General features: G+C 41.0%; 2 protein-coding genes across 15 annotated transcripts in view; one reads left to right on the top strand and one right to left on the bottom strand.

The window, feature by feature from the left end:
- The first annotated feature begins 294 nt into the window (after positions 1-294).
- Positions 295-9,665, top strand: nyx (nyctalopin). The gene is made up of 4 exons (XM_049593371.1): positions 295-316; positions 3,891-4,177; positions 6,137-6,441; positions 8,425-9,665. The coding sequence occupies exons 1-4, from the start codon at positions 295-297 to the stop codon at positions 9,251-9,253; spliced, it is 1,443 nt and encodes a 480-aa protein (XP_049449328.1). The 3' UTR covers positions 9,254-9,665.
- A 4,347-nt stretch (positions 9,666-14,012) lies between these two features.
- Positions 14,013-21,716, bottom strand: part of caska (calcium/calmodulin-dependent serine protein kinase a) — a 215,243-nt gene continuing 207,539 nt past the window's right edge. For 8 of the 14 annotated variants that reach the window (XM_049593352.1, XM_049593357.1, XM_049593354.1 and 5 more), the window contains 5 exons: positions 19,308-19,388; positions 19,153-19,233; positions 18,855-19,057; positions 18,374-18,457; positions 14,014-15,637 (listed from right to left, as the gene is read on the bottom strand). In XM_049593352.1, the coding sequence (XP_049449309.1) occupies positions 15,461-15,637; positions 18,374-18,457; positions 18,855-19,057; positions 19,153-19,233; positions 19,308-19,388 (626 nt within the window). In that variant the 3' untranslated portion in view covers positions 14,014-15,460. Of the gene's footprint in view, positions 15,638-18,373; positions 18,458-18,854; positions 19,058-19,152; positions 19,234-19,307; positions 19,389-21,716 lie in introns of all 14 variants that reach the window. The other 6 variants (XM_049593351.1, XM_049593363.1, XM_049593358.1 and 3 more) reach the window with 3 other exon arrangements.

Below are 21,716 nucleotides of genomic sequence, written 5' to 3' on the forward strand. Positions count from 1 at the left end.
CACATGGATGCAGCTGTTGGGGAAGATCTGCAGGTATGTCGCCTCCACCTCTGCATGTTAGATACATATCTGGCACTCACAGTTTTGATATTCTGTAAATGACTCTCCCTGTTATCAACAGTTAAAGAGTCAAACTGAGCTACAGCAGTCACCTCCAGACTTCCAGCAGCTGCCTTTGTTTGTCACATATTTATATAATTCACAGCAGTTTATCATTTAAGTGCTGATGTGCTCTTTTTGTGCCGTTTCAGACCTCCGTTAATCCTGGCATGTCCCAGATGAGAGACTACAGTAATGACTGTCATCACTTTCACTGGTCAGTTTCAATCCCTTCACTCCTCTGCTGTTTGTTTTTTTTTTTTACCACCTCTGCTGTAAAACAGACGATACCGTCTCTGTGAAAGAAACCTCACACCTTAAATCCTCCTAAAAACTTCAATTACACACCAAGTCCCTTTTAGCAGCCCGATGTGGCTACACATTTTGACAGATAAACGCCTGTCTCAATTAGAAGCCTGGTCTCGTTACCAAGCAGTTCATTTTTACCAAAGTTCTTCTGATGTGTAAAACAGACTGTTGGCTACACACTTGAGCTAACGTTAGCTGTTTAGATCACACATAGAAATATAAATGTTTAAAGTTTGGTCAGTTTGGTGCTACACATCGTTAGCTTGGTTAGATTCTCCTCAATTCAATCATTCAGTTCATTTTACTGAAACCACGAGCGCCTAAGACGACCGTGATTTATCCAGATTTACTGGCATGACGAAAAAAATGGTGACTCGAAGTTGTCATGAAGTCAAAAAAACGAGTCCATTCCTTGATTACCCAGTAACTTATTCATATTCCTTAAGTCTGCAAGAATCAAAACAGTGTCATGACGCTCTCTCTGTCGATGCCTCGTATGTCAGAGCTTGATTAAATGAATTATTTCTAATTGAAATTTTAAATTTTCAAATAAAGAATTTTATACATCTTATTATATACTTTTGCATAAAAGGAATTAAAGGCCTTGAGTTCAGTGATTTAAGCAATAGCCTGGGCTACTATTTGAAGCTTTACGGTAATAAGCTCAGGAAGATTTCTTTTGACGAACCATCCTGAGATGTTGGGTTACCTGTGTTGATAGACGGATTGATTTGACTGATTGATCAGGGCCGAACTCGAGCGAGGGCGATCTGGATGGAGGGTGAAATCCCAGCAGGCACAGACAATACCTATTGTTGTGGGGCTAATCTCTGATGTAAGCTGTTCTGTCTTAATCACATCATCATTTCACCAGCAGCTGGCAAAGAGACAGTTCAGCCCTCGAACTGCCATCAAGCATCAAATCATTACTCCATCACTGTCCTTGTGTCGCTGCGAGCGTTACATCTTGGTGAGCCGCGACCACGGGAGCTGATCAGCATGTTTGGGTCTTTTTTTATTTACTGGTGCTGAGGTGGTTGTAGATTTCTGCAGATTCTTAGTGTTGTTGGAGCAGTGGGGTAAAGAACCAGAGACAGAATCTGTGAAATTCATATTGATCTAAACTGGGGGGAAATGTTGAGTAAAAGTTAAGTAAAATATTTGCCTTAAAAACTACTTTCACAAGGTTCATTTAGTAGCTGTTTTAAAGGTTTCAATTGTGTTATGCAATCCAGCAGACAAACACAGGTAGCTACAGAAGCCTTAATGGTTACGAGTTCAAAACTAATTTTCTCTGTTTTCTCTTAATCAGCGATAAAAACTTAATTTCATCTGTTGTCTTAAAGGTCCAGTGTGTAGGATTTAGGGGGATATATTTGCAGAAATCAAATATAACAAGGTGTATAATCACCTGAAAATAAGATTCATTGTTTTTGTTCCCTTAGTATGAGCCGTTAGGGAGCAGGTCCTCGTCTACAGAGATTACCATGTTGCACCGCCATGTTTCTACACTGTTAAACATAGAACCAAACCTGTACGTGTCGTGGGTCAGGTCTCAGGTCTCAGGTCTTGGGGTCCGGGTTGACTTGTGAACACCTCTAGTTAGAGGTGCTGGTGGAATTTGTCAGAGATGGGGACTTGAGTCATTGTGACTTGGACTCGAGTCGACTTGAGTCGCTGTTTTGATGACTTGTGACTTGACTTGACAAAAAATAAAAGACTTGAGACTTGACTCGGACTTGGAAGTTAAAGACTCGGGACTTGACTTGACTTCAGACACGATGACTTGAATGATTTGAGTGTTATTCACATCATGTTTTCAGTTAGAATATAAAAATATCGATTACCCGGTAGGAGCGCAGGCTGAGAATGGCGTTGTCATGATTGGATCACTACCCTGTCAATCAGTCATGCCCTCTCTATGTACCTTACGTGTTTATTGGAGAAACACGCCCTCTTATATCAGATAGGCATCAACATGTCAGCGGGAGGGGTACCGCGAGTAATTTATTTATTTAATTTATACTAATTTATTTGCTAACATTAACCCCAGAAAACGTGAGCGAACATTCTGACTGGCTCATCACAAGACCAGCTGGACGTTTTATAAACGAGCAACACAGGGTTAAATGAGCTAAATGGGTGATTTTGGCCGCTGCCTTGGTTAGTGTGTGTGTGTGTGTGTGTGTGTGTGTGTGTGTGTGTGTGTGCTCGCGCATGGGGGTCGTCCCTGCAAAGTAAACATTGCAGCGATGAAGTCACCTAAAATTTGGTTAAAACTGAGTAACCCAGGTAACTTAGGTTGTAAAGTTGAGCGAATACTGTTTGAGATGGACTAAATGAAGTAATGGTTTTAAAATTGAGTAATTATTACATGCTACAACACTAGTAAACAAAGTAGATATTGCTTAAAAACAGATCATGACATAAATATGGGTTTAAAACTAAGCAAAGCAAGTAAATATAATTTAAAATGGAATAAATAAATGGAATAAATGAAGTAACTTTTAGTTAAAAACAGCATGTGAGGTTGATTTGGGTGAACAGCTGAGTTAATGAGGTGTATATATAGCGAAGACAAGATTCTCCAGGTAAAATTACAATAATAAGGTGACTTGGACTTGACTTGACCTATTACAGGACTTGACTTGACTTGACTTGACATAACCTGTGACTTGACTTGACTTGCCCAAGAAAAAATGACTTGGGACTTACTTGAGACTTGAAGGTTAAGACTTGAGACTTACTTGAGACTTGCACATGTGTGACTTGGTCCCATCTCTGGAGTTTGTTGCCTTTAGACAGAGCCAGGCTAGCTGTTTCCAGTCTTAATGCTAAGCTAGGCTAACAAGCTGCTGGCTGTAGCTTCATATAGGCACTAGAGTGATATCAATCCTCTCCTCTAACTCTTAGCAGGATGGCAAATAAGTGTATTTCCCAAAATGATGTACTCTTCCTTTGACTAATTTGTCACTGCACAACAGAAACTAAGACGAAACAAAAATGTTATTCCAATAAATTCAAGTTGGTTTCTTTTGTTACTTGTAGCCACAGTATTTTTACGTGTTGATAAAAATGCAGTCAGATCTTGTGTTGAGACAGGGGGGACATTTTCTCAACCTCAATGACAACAATAAGTTTGGGAAGCACAGATTTCGAACTCCAGTGTCGATTTGAAATAATTAAATGGAAGTTTTTAGTCCTGAACTACTTTGGAAATGATTTCTGTCCTCATATTTGAACAGCCCACATGGAAATTGGTCGCATTGTTCCGAAAAACTGACGAGTAATCAGATGATGCTGCAGTAGAGTACGGATTACAGAGAGCTGTGGATATAATCTGTACACATTTCAGATGGCCATGTGTGTTGTTTTAGTTGAAGAATCCTGTCTTGTTTGGTTCCTGTGGTTCTTTGCAGCTCAGTATTTGGGCCTGACTGCAGAGCTGTTCTGATATTTGTTCTCCCTCTGTCCTCCTCCAGTCTCTGTGCTGTGCCTGCTGCCTCAGGCGGTGCTGGCACGGTGGGCGTGTGTTCGGGCGTGTCCAGCGTCCTGCACCTGCACTCAGGAGAAGAGCTGCAGCGTGCTGTGCGACCGCACCGGCATGGCTGAGCTGCCCAAAGAGTTCCCCTGCGAGGCCTCGGCCATCAACCTGGACAAGAACAAACTCAAGTTCCTGTCAGAGAGGGCCTTCGGCACCCTGCCCTCCCTCAAGTCTCTCTCTCTGGACCACAACAACATCTCCTTCATCACCCCCGGAGCCTTCAAGGTGTGTTTTGCTTTTTGAACGCTGCCCATTAACCAGTCAACCTTGTACATTTTTTTGATTTTTTTTTTTTTTTTTTTACTATTATGTGGGAAAACCATGTTAAACAAAATATTATTATAGATGGTACTCTAAAATGTGTCTGGAGTCAAGTCAATTTAAAAGATTAACAAAAATAACAAATAGCATGTTTTTAGGATCTGTACTGGAAAAAAAGAACAGTAAGATGTTGTCATTCCATTTTTTTATTTGATTTACTCCTCTTAAAAGACAAGAACAACGTCTACAGACTGCACCTTCTGAAGGAGTTGTACATGTTGTTCTGTCAGTGAGTAATAGTTTGTGACATGCAGGTTTTCATAACATGAACTACAAGGTTGGCTTGCATTTTTTGTGATGGCCTCCAGCAGAGTGAAAACTGCTTGAGAAGAAAACACTCAAAGAGCACACACACTCTGTCAAGGCTGAATTATTCTCTCGATTTTTATAACAAATAATTCCTTAAAAATGCACATTTAGTAAATGGATCTCAAGTAGCTCCTGAGAAACAAGGTCAGTTCATCCAAAGCACCAAACAAACTAACATTTATTTACACATAGTGACATCCAGCGTTGTGGACAGTTAAAGGGAGACTTCAGATTTTTTTGATGTAGGGTTGTACTAGGTACTTATCGATTGACAATATATTACATACAGTAGATGCCAGTCAGCACGTCCCCAGTTTGGAGAAGCAGGCTGGAGTCTGACATGGAAGCTCAGCAATGTACTGTGTTGGATGGGGGCCAGCAACAAAATGTACTTAGCCACCTAAAAATGTCCCACCTAAAAGAAAAATCAATATCAGTGTCAGTGTGCACTATATTTAGAATATTTTCCCTGCTGTACCTTAATGTCAGACAGTTATTTTCTACTGGAAAATGAAGGTGTTATATTGCTCTCTTCAAAGCCAGGCTCCATTTAGAAAAACAGTGATTTAACATTGCTGAACACAGGAGCTTTTAGTCTACCGCTGCCTCAATCAGTTAGTTTGTTTGTGCCATTTTATTACTTTGGTGTTTAAAAGGGTTAGTTCGGATTCACTAAAGTCACACAATAATACAAATAAACGAACTCACCAAAGCAGCAGTAGACCAGCAGCTCCTGTGTTCAGCAAGTTAAAATGACTGTTTTTGTCAATGGAGTCTGGTGGCTCTGACGAGAGCATAGATGGGGAACTGAAGCTGTTAATGGCTTCTGTACCACAACAGGCTGTCTGCCTGAAAGGGAAAGCAATAAAAATACTCCTAATATAGTGTACACTTGGTGGAACTTCTTCAGGGTAGCTAAAATATGTTTTGTTGCTGGCACCCATCCACAGCATTGATGAGCTTCCGTGTTGGACTCCAGCCTGCTTCTTCAAACTGGGGGCAAGCCGACTGCCACCTACTGTATGTAATACACTGACTATGGATAAGTACAAAAACAACCCCACCTGAAAATATGCCTAGTTTCTGAGATATCTGCTGCTGAGAAATTTGCTGCAGCTCACACTGGATGTGAATGAAATTAAAATGGTCGTGCTCAAATCATCACAAAATTACATTTGAAGAGCCAAAATAGCTTCATGCAGAAACAACTTCCTGATATAATATGTTCTTTTTTCCAGTGCTTTGAGCAGCAGATATATAAAACCAAAAATATCTGCATGATTACCACTAGGTTTCAGTGGGATTATATGTTTGGAGTGAACTGCCTCTCAGAGAAATGAATCCAGATCTGCACCAGAAACAGTCACTTGTTTGTTCGCCCAAATTTCTACGGAAATTCATGTGAACCAGTATTTTTCTTACTGATGTGTTATGTGCTGTGAAATCTCTTCTCTTGACAGCACTTCTGCTAAAGCTTTGAAGTTTTACAAGGGGTCTTGTAAGACTGAAAAGCACCTTGTGAAACTACATGTTTAACCCCCCTCTGTCCTGCAGGGCCTCGCCAACTTAGTGGAGCTGAAGATGGCGCACAATGAGTACATCAGTTACCTTCACACACGGACATTCACGGGACTGAAGAAGCTGGTGCGCCTGGACCTGTCAGACTGTAACCTCTTCAACATCCCTGACCGCATCTTCATAGAGCAGACGGCGCTGAAGGAGCTGCTCTGCTTCCAGAACAACTTCAGGAGGATCCCCGGAGCCTTCAGGGGCATGGAGAACCTGACTCACATCTACCTGGAGAGGAACAAGATCGAGGCGGTGGCCTACAACTCCCTGCTGGGCCTGGGTAGTCTCAGGTGAGTCACAGGCTGGGGTGTTGTTAACTCACAGAGCTACAAGCAGGAATTAATATAGTCTACATATGTTAAAGCCTGAATGTGTAATTAGAGGTGATATTTTGTGATGCAGAATTAAAGCTGGAGTGGGCAGAAATCTGGAAAATGAAAAAAAGCAGAACTTGAAAAGACACCATCCTCCTAAGCCCCTTCCACCAGACAACCACAGGCATATGCACACACTTCATACAGTAACCCAGTGTTTCTCATACATAGATGTATTTAATCTTATTTCATTGTAAAGTTGCTCTCGGCCCCTCCCTGCCCAGCTTTGTCTCTCTGTTTATCAGTTTATCAGACCAACCTTTAGTCTGTGGCTGTAGCAGCTCAAATTCAGTCAGCACCAGGTGTCACAGTCGGATGGGGGCCAGCAGCAGTGTTGGGTCTTACTTGTGTAACAGCAGCAACAGAAAGTTTCGTGATCCAGCAGGTAGTCGGGGCCGTCCGTACCCTGGATCTGGAGTTCGAGCTGGCTGGATTCGGGTTGCTGCAGCTGCTGACAAGGGGTCTGCTTTTGGAGCTGCTGCCCATTCTGCTCCCACTGAGGTGGTCTGTAGCGGCGGGGAGTGAGGTGGAGGACACTCTAGCTAATGTTAGCTACATAAACTAAAATGTAAAGTCGCAGCTGTGAGGCTTTGGCTCTGGTTGAAATATTAGCAACATTTTCTCTCCATCTCTGAAACACTCACTGATACTGACTTTTTTTTTGTTTATTGTCAGATTCTCTTTTAGACTCTCTTTGATCAGTCCGTCTTTCTTTCTTGGCTTGCTTTGCAGTGTAGGCAGGTGTTGCCAAAGGTGGATTAGCAACTTTCTCTGCAGGATTCTCCGTCTCCATTGAATCAATCTTTCCAAAGGATCACAAGTATCTGTATTTGTAGAGCTGCCAATAGGAACACCCTCTCTCTGAAATGATCTGAGTCTCCTGTCATGGATTAGATTTTCTAAAGCCTAAAAACAGATTTTTGCCCAAGATTTTTGCCCAAGATGCCAAAATGAAACTCCCTACCCCAACTTTAACTCTGCCATCTCCTTATATCTGAACATTTCAGTCCCTCAAAAGCCCATAAAATTTGTTTAAAGAAGAATTCTGAGTTTTGGTATCTTTGCTACAGCTCAGTTTCTCTGTGATGTTAATGTGGAGAACATTTGTCTTTCTTGTTGTGCTTTTCCTTTTTGTGTGTGTTTTGGTATCAGGGGGATCTCTGGAGAGTATTAATATTTTTGATCTTGTGTGGTTGAGGATGTGCTGACATCAGTTCAGTCTTTAAAGGTGCTTTCACACCTGCCCTGTTTGGTTCAGTCCAATCAAATTCAAGTTCGTTTGCCCCCTCAGTGCGGTTCGTTTGGGCAGGTGTGAACACAGCAATCACACTCAGGTGTGCACCAAAACAACTGGACTGACACCTTCTTGAAGAGGTGGTCTCAGTCATTGTTTGGGTTAAACATGAGCATGTTCCAGTCCTGGATTATTAATGTGCACCTCCTCCTGTACTGCCTTAATATGCACATTCAGCACATCCAATGCATCAAAACATTGTTTTCTAGTTGGAGCCGCGTTTGCCTCGTTTTCAAACTGTATGCTTTGACTAAAATGAACAATGACAGCAATATAGTCCACGATGAGCAGCGCTAAAATCAACCTGCGTAGTTGTCCCTCCATTGTGACATTAGAAAGTGTCACATTTATCTTGCAAGTGTACTCTTCTTCAACGTTTGCTTTACTTCCTGGATTTTTCCCACATGGAAATTCTGACCAATCAAGAGCAGCTTTCTCACACAAGGCATTTGATCTGGTCCTCTTGTAAATGCTGCCGTGAGAACACCAACCAACTCTAGGCAATTATACAACTTTGGAACAACATGAGTCCCTGATTCAGACCAAAGGAGACGACTATAGGTCTGAAAGCAGACTAAAATGTGTCTGTCTTCTTCTTACCTCAGGTACCTGAACCTCCAGGAGAACCGCATCAATGTGATCCATGACCAGGCCTTCCAGGACCTCGTACGGCTGGAGAACTTCTACCTCAACGACAACCTGCTGTCTGATCTGCCCCGGCTCGCCTTCAAGGGTCTCATCCGCCTCAAGATGCTCAACCTCGGGGGAAACCAGCTGACCAACGTGTCCAAGACGTGGTTCAGTGACCTGGTGGAGCTGGAGGTCCTGTACCTGGACAGGAACCAGCTGGTAAACATCGAGGAGGGCACCTTTGAGAACCTGACCAGCCTGATCACGCTCCACCTGAACAGCAACAACCTCACCACCCTCCCCTTCCCCGTTTTCCAGCCCATCTACTTCCTGGGCCGCCTCTACCTCTTCAGGAACCCTTGGGAGTGCGACTGCTCCTTCGAGTGGATGAAGGAGTGGATGGAAAGCTACAAGCTGGTGCGGGACATCCCCTGCGCCTCTCCGTCCTCCGTGGCAGGGCTGGATCTCAGCGAGGTGGTTTTCACCAAGGTGAACGGCACATGTGTGGACCCTGGAGAGCTGAACTTGACCACAGCCTCGTCAGAGATCATCTCCACCACAGAGAACCGCTTCAACAGCCTCATCTCCAAGCTGCTCCAGCAGGAGCTCAGAGAGGAGATGGGGAACGGTACAGAGAGCCTCCGCAACGGGACCCTGCTGGAGCCTGAGGAGGGGCAGCTCTCAGCAGGGGTCGGAGGGCGACGGGCTGAGGCGAGCCAATCATATCTCTGCTTCACTGCAGTGTGGCTCATCTTTGGTTTGATTGGCCAGTTAGATATTAATTACTGTCTTTCTTGCACATGAGAAGAGTGGAAATGGACATGGGGTTTGCTTCCTGACCCTCTGAAACAACAAGGAGTAGCTTTTTTGAAATTGCCGATGAGATAAAAGATGTTTTCATTTCTCTATGAAAGCATGGAGGAATACGCTTCCTCTCAGGTGTGGTTGCTGGTGTGAGTCTGCCCTGCCAAACCTAGGATTGGGGATTGTTTCATGTGAAATGCAGGCATGGGCTATTCTCAGCTATCTTCAGAGGAAAGACTGACATTGACATGGCAGCATCTATGAGCTGGTTCTATACAATAATCTATGATATTTATAGATTACATAACTGATGCAAATCTGTCCTCCTGGTTCATAAACAGCTGTACAGTTGCAGGATTTCTACGATCACAGACGCGGGTGTTGATTTCAAACGACTGTGGCGACATGCTCATATATGTAAACCTACACTTTCTGTTGCATAATGCTCAATTTTAATTAATATTATATAATATTCGTAGCATTACGTAGTCTGTTACGAGTGTTTTTTTGTATTTCCATTCACATCTATGTGTAAAGTTAAAGGAGATAAGAGCTCCCGCAGTTATCTCCTAAACAGATGTCCCCTCTGCTCGTTTCTGTTCATTCAGCTCTGCAGCTTTTCCATAAATGCATTAATCTTCTTATTGCATGCGGCTCAGTGTCGTCGCTGCTTCCGTGTGCTACGGCGTAATGGAGGGACTTTGTCGTTGCTTTTGCCTCCGGTGCACTGGACTGTTTTCCCCATATGGACGTGACCTCTCTGTATATGGGGGTGTGACTGCCATATGTCAGGCTGTGGACGGGGGAGGGAGTAGTGTCAAAGCATTTCACTTCTCTGTGTGATAAGAAAGCTTTCAGGTGTATCACAATCTGCAACATGTTGTGCATATTTCAGAGTTTCTCTGTATAAACTGATGTGTTCTGTGTAGCTGATAAAGATCATCCCTGTTCTAACACCAGCCACTGCTTTCGTCTTACCCTGGTGAATGTACGTAGTTTGGTTCAGACAGCCGGTGATCCAGTTCAGTGGTATTATTAGACAAACTGCTCTGTCACATGATATATTTTTCTAAATAAATAAATTAAGAAATTGCTGTTGAACTTTTGACGTGCCTGCTCAGTAACTCCTTTCAGCCTCGGTCGAGGAGTCGACCCGTTTCAGCGGTGAACACCGGTTAATCTGCACGCTGGCCTGTTGGCCCTTTAATGTGGGATTAGGCTGGGACTAAGACAACTGGGGGAGCTGGATCTAATGCAGCTGGTTTTAATCCCAGACCTCTGCAGGAACGTCGCAGGGAGTGCGTTCAGGATGTTTTTAATTCATCTGGTTGAAATGACAGAGGTGTCACAGAAGGGCTACTGTAGTGAGGTCACTGTTGTCTATGTAGCCACTGGTTTGCGTTTCACAGGTGTGTTGTAGGACAAACTGGTCATGCTTCCTTTTACAGGTGATTTCCTGTTCATTTTCTGTAACTGCTTATCCTGTTAGGGGTTGTGGGTCAGGCAGGGTTCACCCTGGACAGGTCACCAGACTATCACAGGGCTGACACATAGAGACAGACAACCATTCACACTCACATTCACACCTACGGACAATTTAGAGTCACCAATTAACCTGCATGTCTTTGGACTGTGGGAGGAAGCTGGAGCACCTGGAGGAAACCCACGCTGACACGGGGAGAACATGCAAACTCTGCACAGAGGGACTTCAAAAAATGAACTCTCCTAACATGTGTAGTAGTATGTTAGGAGAGTAATTTCTCAGTCTTATTATCTTCAGTATTTCACAGTGGTATCTACATTAGCCTGTCTCCATCCAGCTAAGGTGACGTATGAATTTCAAAACCATACTTCATAAAAAGCAAAGTGAAACACAGCTGTCCTCTGTCACCACTGCCTCTTTTTTCACGTTAATGCTGCAGGATTACGCAACAGTAAAACACCGTGTTCAGGCTGCCGTTTGTTCTAATCACTCACTTGGATTGATTGAAATCACAAAATGCAGCACTTGACTCGGAGGTCAGCCGAGTGCACATCCACCTGAACCAGGACTTTGTATTCAGTGTGCGTGACATTTTCTAAAATTTTAAAAGTCAGTTTTAGGACTGTGAATTATGATTATTGTCATTATTATTGTTTTGTGGATTGTTTTTCTCCATTAATAGATTGATTCGTTCCATTTAAATGATGCATTGCAAAAAAACTGTAAAAAGATCATTACATTCCTCATGGTAAAAAATATATTTTTATGAAATATTTTTGGGTGCATTTAATGCCTTTATTACAGCAGAACAACGACAGGAAATGAAAGGAGAGATGTCAGGAATTATATGCACTTCATGGTTTGCATCATATGATTAACTCTAGGCAATTTTAAATACTGACTTTTTTATATTTAAGTTTAGCTGCCACCACTTTCATTTTCTCCTCAAGGCATCTGAGTGACTTTTGAGTTGATGCTGTCTCTGATTGCTGGTCTGTTGATATGTATCCATTTAAACGCCACTTTTTTATTGATTGTTTTGCAGATTGCTTTCTTCTTCTTCTTCTTCTTCTTCTTTTTTCTTGTCCCAATCAACAGTCCAAACCCCAAAGATTTTCAATTTGCTGTAATAAGAATGAGAAAAGCAGCAAATGCTCAGCAAATATTTAAAAAAGACAAAAAAAAAATAAAAATTATCAGAAATAGTGACATTTTGTGTCAGTCGACTGATTGATTTTGATTAAACATTTCAGCTTCAAAATATAGTCATGCAGTCACAGGGACAGAGATTAGTGAGTTCAGTAATATCACAATGTTGTTCATCTGACTGTATTTGTTTGTGTGTTGCATGTTGCTTTGTGTCATTTCTTTGGCATGTTTTCTGTGCAGTTCTTGATTCAGTTAACGACCCTGTTTGCCCTCAATAATCCATTTTCTTCCACTCTGTTTGCCTTTTGTCACCATGTCCCTGCGTGCCCTCTCTGCCTCACTGTGTGTTTGTGTGTTGTCCTCCTTATAAAAAAAAAGCTTATTTATTATTATGAATATTTTTTTGTGATGGTTAGCATTGTTGCCTCACAGCAAGAGGGTTCCTGTTATGAACCCAGTGTGGGGGAGCCCGTTTGTGTGGAGTACACCAAGACATTTTGTGATAGTTTGAACAACATACTATACTATGACTTTTTGATGATCTTTGATCACATTATAAAACATGACTTTTTTAAATGAAATTTTGAATGACATACTATACTACGACTTTTTGATGATGTTTTGAACAACATACTATACTATGACTTTTTTTTAATATTTTGAACGACATGCTATACTATGACTTTTTTGTGATGTTTTGGACGACATGCTATACTATGACTTTTTTATGATGTTTTGGACGACATGCTATACTATGACTTTTTTGTGATGTTTTGGACGACATGCTATACTATGACTTTTTTGTGATGTTTTGGACGACATGCTATACTATGACTTTTTTGTGATGTTTTGGACGACATGCTATACTATGACTTTTTTGTGATGTTTTGGACGACATGCTATACTATGACTTTTTTATGATATTTTGGACGACATACTATACTATGACTTTTTTGTGATGTTTTGGACGACATGCTATACTATGACTTTTTTGTGATGTTTTGGACGACATGCTATACTATGACTTTTTTGTGATATTTTGGACCACATACTATACTATGACTTTTTTATGATATTTTGGACGACATACTATACTATGACTTTTTTATGATGTTTTGGACGACATGCTATACTATGACTTTTTTATGATGTTTTGGACGACATACTATACTATGACTTTTTTGTGATGTTTTGGACGACATGCTATACTATGACTTTTTTTTATATTTTGAACGACATACTATACTATGACTTTTTTATGATGTTTTGGACGACATACTATACTATGACTTTTTTGTGATGTTTTGGACGACATGCTATACTATGACTTTTTTATGATGTTTTGGACGACATGCTATACTATGACTTTTTTTATATTTTGAACGACATACTATACTATGACTTTTTTATGATGTTTTGGACGACATACTATACTATGACTTTTTTGTGATATTTTGGACGACATGCTATACTATGACTTTTTTATGATGTTTTGGACGACATGCTATACTATGACTTTTTTTATATTTTGAACGACATACTATACTATGACTTTTTTATGATGTTTTGGACGACATGTTATACTATGACTTTTTTATGATGTTTTGAACGACATACTATACTATGACTTTTTTATATTTTGAACGACATACTACACTATGACTTTTTGATGATGTTTTGAACAACATACTATACTATGACTTTTTTATGATATTTTGAACAACATACTATACTATGACTTTTTTATATTTTGATCACACTATAAAACATGACTTTTTTAAATGAAATTTTGAATGACATACTGCAGTATGAAGTTTCTATGAAATTTTGAACGACATACTATATTATGACTTTTTTTCTGATATTTTTGATCACATATTAAACTATGACTTTTTAATTAAACTTTGAACGACATACTATACTATGACTTTTTTTCTGATATTTTTGATCACATATTAAACTATGACTTTTTAATTAAACTTTGAACTACATACTATGACTTTTTGTGAGATTTTGATTACATATTATATTGTGACTTGATACTGTGATACTCTGCTCAGTCTGAGATGTTTGTGCCAGTGGAAAAGAAAAAATGAGAGCCACTCAAAGGTTCACTTTCCAACACATAAAAGGAAATATATTTAAAAAATTGTTCATACTGAAGAGCTTGTATCATTGCAGAGTCATTTACACAAGGGGCAGTTTGTATGTCATTCTGTCATATTCATATACATGTTAATCAGATGCCTCCTCTTCCCTCGCAAAGTCGTCACCTTTGCAGAATGTATAGTGTACACTTCCTTTGTAGACAGTTACACAGTTTCAGAATAAAAATCAGCATTTCATCTCTCGTTGATTTTTAAACTTGATTGAAACATTAATACTCTTGGACATCACATCTCTGAAATGGAAAATGAGGAATAAGGTGGAATTCTTCCTTTTCTTGTGTATGACAAATCAAAAAGAGAAAAATCGACTTTTATTAGATTTTTTTTTTACAAACACATCTCACTACATGGTCAATCATCATCATTATCATCATCATTATTATTATTATTATTATTTTTTTTTTTTATAAATCTGTGGTTTAGAAATGTCACCCGAAATGCAAGGGATGTGCATAGGTGTCAAGTCAACGTCCGGCTCCGTCGCTGTTAGTTTTTTCTTGCCCCTCTTGCTTCCCTCGGCTGAGTTCAGTCTTCCAAACAGCTGGAATGTTTTTTTAAGGTATATATTTTTGTCTTCTTTTCTTTCTCAGAGGTTTACAGAGGGACACGGGGAACACTGACTGACTGACAGCATGGAAGCTTGCAAATGTCCACATGCATGATAACCTCATTCAAATCTCTAAAACATTATTTATGGATTTATTTAGAAGAGACAGTACCTGGCAGGTAGGAAGGTAGAAAGGTGTGAGATAAAGTAGCTGTACTGAGGGCTGACAACAGGATGATGGGAGGATGTAACCCAGTGTTACAGCTCAGAAAAGAACAAGAATGAATAAATAAGGAGGGCCGGTGACATGATCTATAGATGAGAAGACATTGCAGTGTGTTTGTGTGCTTTTACTTCAGTCTGCCGACAGACAGAATACCCACTGACAGTGTCTTTCTACAGATGGTTTAGTACTACAACACCCAACAGGACTACAATGCGATGGGAGGATGGGACACAGTACTGTCTCTTTAAAACAAACATCTACAAAAATGTTGCCTCCTAGCTAGTACAGACATGACAATATTCACTTTTGTTTAAACTCTTGTTTTTATACATCACTATGACTAGGTCGTCTGTCAGGGCAAGAGTCCGATAATCGGCTGCCACAGGTTGTTGGTGCGGCGTTCAGGAGGAGTTCGGTTGAATGCTGTGGTCGCTTTCACAGTACGCTGAGGGGGGTTCTCAATCAAGTGCAGTGTAGAGAGAGGTTTCCCGTCGTTTTTTTGTTAATCGTTTTTTTTTTTTAATTTCTTATTCTGAAGAGGGGATGATGGGAATTTGGCTGAGGTGTTGTTGCTGGGAGGGGAGGAGGAGGAGGAGGAGGTGTAGGTGTAGGTGGTGTCAGTCAGGGTTGCAGGTCAGTAGACCCAGGACACGGGGACCCACTGGCTGGTGGTGCACACCAGGTCAATGGCCTCCTCCAGGTGCCTGATGGTCTCGTCAATCTCATTGTTGATGATGGTCTGGTCGAAGTAGTGAGCGTAGGTCTTCTGCAGGATCTCAGACTCCTTCTGCAGCCGCTGGAGAGACTCGTCCTGGAGGAGGAGGAGGAGGAGTAACAGAGGGTGTTAGACATCGATGAAGGCAGAGAGGGTGATGGAGAGAAGAGACCACATACAGGACTGAAAGAGAAATCCTACAGGCCCCTACACACTGTGTGATCGAGCTGTCTGAGACAAGAACAGAAAACTGAGAGAAACATGATGAAAACTTTGCGAGCAGAGAGACAGATCAGAAACTGAGAAAGATACCATGTACAAACTCAGTGATCACACTCTGGACATACAGACTGGCCGACACAGGCAGGCTGCAGTGAGAGTCTCTCTCCATGGGATATTTAAAAACAGCAGCTTTGTGCATTTAGTCCTTCTCAGGCAAGCTCAGGGGTTTAGTGTTGCTGGAGCCCACAGGAAGTGAGGATTAGAATATATACACGTAACACCTGAAGATCCACTCATTATTAAAAGTGTCTGTCATCCAATAAAGACAATAAAAACTAAAGTGATGGTCAAAGTTGTCACAGTGAAATTTAAGGTGTGCTGATGGATTCACGTCATCAACTCATGCGTTGAGTAACATTACAAGTTAACGTTCCACCTTAAAAGTTGCCGGCAGTCGGCCCAGTGAATGAAGTTATTTTTTCTCAGACTCCAGCTGCTGTGAGAGGCAGCAAAACATCCTTTCATTTTATAGTTACAGTTTACTAATAAAACTCTCCACAGTATGAACAGCTTTTACAGTGGGAACAGGGCTTTAGGGTACCTAGCACACCAGATCTGTGTGCTAGGTACCCTAAAGCCCTGTTCCCTGTAACTATAAAATAACAACTTTTAAGGTGGAACGTTAACTTGTAATGTTACTCAATGCATGAGTTGATGACGTGAATCCATCAGCACACCTTAAATTTCACTGTGACAACTTTGACCATCACTTTAGTTTTTATATGACACACACTTTTAGTAATGAGTGGATCTTCAAGAGTTATGTGCGTATATTCTAATCCTCACCTGTAGAACAAAAAAAAAAAAAAAAAAAGCATCACAGAGCGTCGTTCCTGTGGGCTACAGCAACACTAAACCCCTGAGCTTGCCTGCGAAGGACTAAATGCACAAAGCTGCTATTTTTAAATATCCCATGGAGAGAGACTCTCACTGCAGCCTGTTCTATTTGTTGTGAAAATGTGGGCGTGCAGCCTCGTTCTGTGGACGATAAACCAGGTGCAGACTGACAAAGGAGGAAATACAGTGAGTGCTGGACGGAGCAGTGAGTGACAACAACCCCGCCCACATTTAAGAGGACTGTCTGAACACACCGAGGGTCTAGGTACCATGTCTGAAGGGTTACTGCTGGTTCCAAAGGTACTGTGCCGAAAATGTTTGGTGGAAATGGGGCTTTCAATGATTTTGTTTTAATACATTGTTGTTTCTTTAATAATTTCATTACCTTTTTTATTCCATTGCATTTAATTGAATTCACTGTTTTAAATCGTAATTGTGCTTTAGCAACAGTGTGTGTGGGGGCCTTTACTCAGCAGAAGAGGAAGTGAATGGGAAACACAGAAGGCGGCACTTTCCACTAGAAGCATATGGCAAGGAACACACACACAAACACACACACACACACACACACACACACACACACACACACACAATTAAAAATAACAGTGTGTAGTCACTGTCCTGTCAGGCTTTACTTACTGGCAGCGTTCGACACCACCTGGGCATCTGAGGGGAGCGCCAAAGAAACAAAGCGCATGCAGCATGCAAAAATAAACGAGTGCAGAGAGGAATGAGAGGCAAACAGACGAGAATGAGAGGCTGCTAGCACACACACGCACACACACACAAACACACTGAACACACTGTGTGATGGTGACAGTGCTTCACATACTGACTCTGCAGATTTTAACCAACACAAAATCTGTCAGTGAATCAGAGTTTAGAAAACCAGCAGACAGGTTCGGAACAACTGATGATGTAAAATGTGTCACTGTAAATGGGTCAGACATGTAACAACTAATTGTTTGAGTCATTTTTTTTTTAAAGTAAAAATGAAATATTTTCTGGTTTCACCATCATTATTTGTGAGGATTCGATTTGTTCCTGTTGTTTTTCATACATGACAGTAAACTGAATATTTGGGGTGTTAAAACTCTGATTCACAGATAAACCTCTGCATTTTGACTCGACAGTCTTAGAAACAGGTGTGCAATTTTAAAACTATCTAAATCTGGGTGGTTAACAACACATTATTCTGCAGTGTGACTCGTTACACACATTTATTTTTACTTAACAGGACTTATATAGTGGGTCACAATAAAGTTTTATTTTTAAAAAGGCTCAATAAGTTCGTTGAGCAGCTGGGCACTGTGGCTTTTTCAATTTTCTACTTTTGCAAATATTGTTCAGATGGAAAAAGTGCATTTGTTGTGGACTATTTTCAGCAGCGGATTGATCCTGATTCAGTGCTGTAGTGAGTATTTGAGGCAGCAGGACGGTGTGTGTGGGATTGAGTCAAAATAAACTACAGTCTGTGTGTTCATGGTGATGTAGGAACGTGGTTCACTGATGTGTTTCTATTTGTGGGCAGCAGTGGAGCTCTGAGGCACAGAGGCAGAAGATAAATCAGGCTTTGGATACATTCAGTGTTGTTTTGGGTCTTTTCATGAGATTTTGTGAATAATAATAAACGTGGAATATCAACACCCTTATTCTCTAACATGTATCGTGTGTGTGTGTGTGTGTGTGTGTGTGTGTGTGTGGTGTTCCCACCTCATTGATGCCTGGCGTGATAGTTGGTGCAGCAATAAAGACGACATACGGGGCAAACTCTGCTGTCCGCAGGACCTTCAGGGCCTGATGGAGAACAGGTGTTAGACATAAAAATGTCCTCATATATGCACGAATGCACACACACACCTCCACACATCATAGGCTGCATAAATAGGTGGCTGACGCGTCTCCACTTCCTCCCACTTTACAAAACATTTGGAGCCAGAGTCTGCACAGTAGTGATATCTGCACATTGAATTCCCGCCCATAGCCCTGTCTGACCAATCGTGAGCAGCACCGTTAATTGTAAGGACACTGACCGGCACAAATTGCCGTCAATCATGGCGTCAAACCCACTTTTTATAGCATCAATCAACAAATTAAAACAAAACTTCTCTGGTATCTAGATATTATCATACGTCTATGAACTGTCATGTTGTCCATCTTTATTATACAGTCTATGACACACACACACACACACCTGAGGTTCGACATCCAGTATAGCTATGTGTCCCTGTTGGTGGATCTTCCGGATGGTCTCCAGCCGCGTCCCGTACATGGCGTCCTCGTGGCTGCCGTACTCCAGGTACTCGTTGTTGCTGATGTCCTGCATCATCTGGTCGTGGGAGACAAAGTAGTAGTTCTTCCCGTTCTCCTCATCTTTCTTTGGAGGTCTGGTTGTGTCTGTGGGACACCAGGACACACAGAGCGTTTACATCACTGACACACACACAGTGGTGCTCTTAAAAGCTGCAGAGGACTTCGATCATGTGTCTTACGTGGGATGGGGTAGGCGAATCTGTCAGGGTGTTTGGTGATGAGTGTGTTCTTAATGTGTCGTCTGCCCACTCCATGGGCCCCTGACAAAGACACACACAGTCAGTTATAAAGGCAGACGCTCAGATTTCCTGCTGCTACACTCAGCAGTACTCACCTAACAAAACTAGTGTTTTTCTCTTGAAAGCAGGAAGCTTCACAACTTCTTCATACGTGACGAGATCTAGTTGGTCGAACACTGGAAGTGAGACAGAGAAGCAGAGTAAGAGGATGTGGAGAGGAGCATTCTGGGACACACAGCAGTTAGAGTGAGGGGAACAAGGCGTACTAAAGCGTCTTAAACACATCTGGTGACTATGTGGTGAAGAGAAGAGGAAGTTGGGACATTTGTCAAAACAAAGAAGATTAAAAATCTCTCTGGCAACAAGCCTAATGTTGAAACAGTGAGTGGAAAAGACGACTGGAGAGCTGAGATGATCTGTGGAGTGATGATGAGTCTTTTAAAATAACATCCCATCAGAAATTCCTCCAGTGAGAGAATGGATCATGGGAAGAGCTCATGCTAGAAAACAAAATATATTTAATCAGGATAATGAAAGTATAATTACTGCTGCTGTGTTCATCTGTGCCTGGTTGCATAAAGACTGCTACAAGAAACAGCTTCTCTTGACTGATGAAGTGAAGAAGATTTCTGAAGTCTAGCAGGACTACAGAAAGTTTCCATGAGGATGACACTGCTGTAAATTGAATTTAGCTTGTTATCCAAACCTCAGTGATGTCTTCATAGAGTTGTGGCAAAAACTACTTTGTGAAAAAGACAGAAAAATGAGCAGAGCTGGAGGAAGAGACCTCACGTGTCTGACCAGCTGATTAAATCTAATGGAAAAGTGTCTTCTAGTTTGAAACAGTACTAAAAATATAAGTCAACTGATTCCTCAATAAGCAACAACTCAGTTTGCGTTTAAGTGTTTTTTGGTTGAAAAATGCTTAAAATGATCTGGTTCCAGCTTCTCAAATGTGAATATTTGCAGCTTTTTTCTTTGTCTTCTATGATAATAAATTAAATTCAAGGTTTCCCACACATTCATTTCATTAAAACAAAATTCACTTATTGCCAAACCTGAATATCTGTCTCGTTGGAGGGTTTTTTGATACATCCAAATGCTGAAAAAGGACTTTGTTTTAGGCGAACTAAATGCCTTTCATGACCTGAAAACACACTGAAATAGACGCAGCTACACATATGCTGTGTGTATCTGGAGTTATACCATGGTTGTGTTACCTAACCAACATATTCACCGTAGTAGTGACATGTCAATGGACAGCAAACATCTGTCACTTAAAGCAGTTCAGAGCTGATCAGATCAGATCAAACTTTTCGACCCAGCAGAATGAACCGTTACGTTTCACTTTCAATGCATCTGTTGTTCCGCTGCTCCATCTCTGCCCCGAGTATGCCCAGTGCTTCGACAGAGTGGTGCTACAAATAACTGAACATAATATATAATCCAGCAGCGCTCCTAATGAACAGTCCAGGTGCAAAAATAGAAATGCGGCACGCCATGATTAAAACATCTGACGCCACAAATAGTAGCTGCAACAGTCACTTTTTACAGTGTGTTTTCAGATAATAAATGGCATTTTGGTCAACTAAAAAAAGTTCTTTTTAGCATTTGATTGTATCAAAAAACTCTCTAAGGAGTCGGATATTCTGTTTTTGTAGTGAGTGATTTTGCTTTATTGGTTTTCATCGTTTTTCTGTTGAAAACTATTATTAAAGCATTATTAGCACCATGCTAACCAAGCTAACAACTAGTGTTAGGGTTACCTCCACCCTTTCATCCAATATGGTCATTTGTGGCTGTGAAAATAAAAAATGGCGACGGCGAAAATGCCAAACTCAAGACTTTAAAACAGGAGTCCACAAACCCATGTGTGACGTCACGGTTGCTGCGTCCATTATTTGTACAGTCTATGGATCAAACACGCAATGTGAATATCCCAGCTTTGGCTTTGATTAATTATTATTATTAAATATTCTTAATTATTAGCCAGAGCTCAAGGTGTCGCATTAAAATTGATTGTTTTATCCAGCAATCATTCAGTTTACTTTCATACGTGAAAAGCATCAAAAAGCATCAAATTGTCATATTTGAAAAGCTGGAGACAAACATTTTCTGCTAGAAAAATAATCCACTTATTTTTAATTCTACCTCATTGATTAAGTCTTTTCATAAGGACTTGATTTAAGTTAAGTTTGTGCAACGATTTCCTTTAAAAAAAAAAAAAAAAAATCACAAGGTTACTTTTATTTACTGACTTCATCAAAAGCTTTATGCAACTGTGCACAGATTTCTTTGAACCTAACTTTAGTAACTGAACATTATATGGTGTGTTTTTCAACAGAAACAGTAATTTCAGTGAACGCCTGTTACGACCCTCTAAACATTTCTCTGCGTGACAAAACACAGAGCAGAAAAAATGAGGGTAATTGCAGGTTGTCTGTTGTGCAGAGTGTATCACATGTTGGAGCAGAGCTGCTCACTGTACAATGTGTTCTCAGCCT

This window comes from Epinephelus fuscoguttatus, linkage group LG13 (genome assembly GCF_011397635.1).
Source record: "Epinephelus fuscoguttatus linkage group LG13, E.fuscoguttatus.final_Chr_v1".
In the NCBI taxonomy this organism is placed as follows: Eukaryota; Metazoa; Chordata; class Actinopteri; order Perciformes; family Serranidae; genus Epinephelus; species Epinephelus fuscoguttatus.

Excerpts from the sequence above, each read along its gene's own strand:
- nyx (XM_049593371.1), top strand. The coding sequence starts at position 295 with ATGACTGTCATCACTTTCACTG. Across the intron at positions 317-3,890 it reads GACTGTCATCACTTTCACTG|TCTCTGTGCTGTGCCTGCTG; the intron begins GTCAGTTTCAAT and ends GTCCTCCTCCAG. Across the intron at positions 6,442-8,424 it reads CTGGGCCTGGGTAGTCTCAG|GTACCTGAACCTCCAGGAGA; the intron begins GTGAGTCACAGG and ends TTCTTACCTCAG.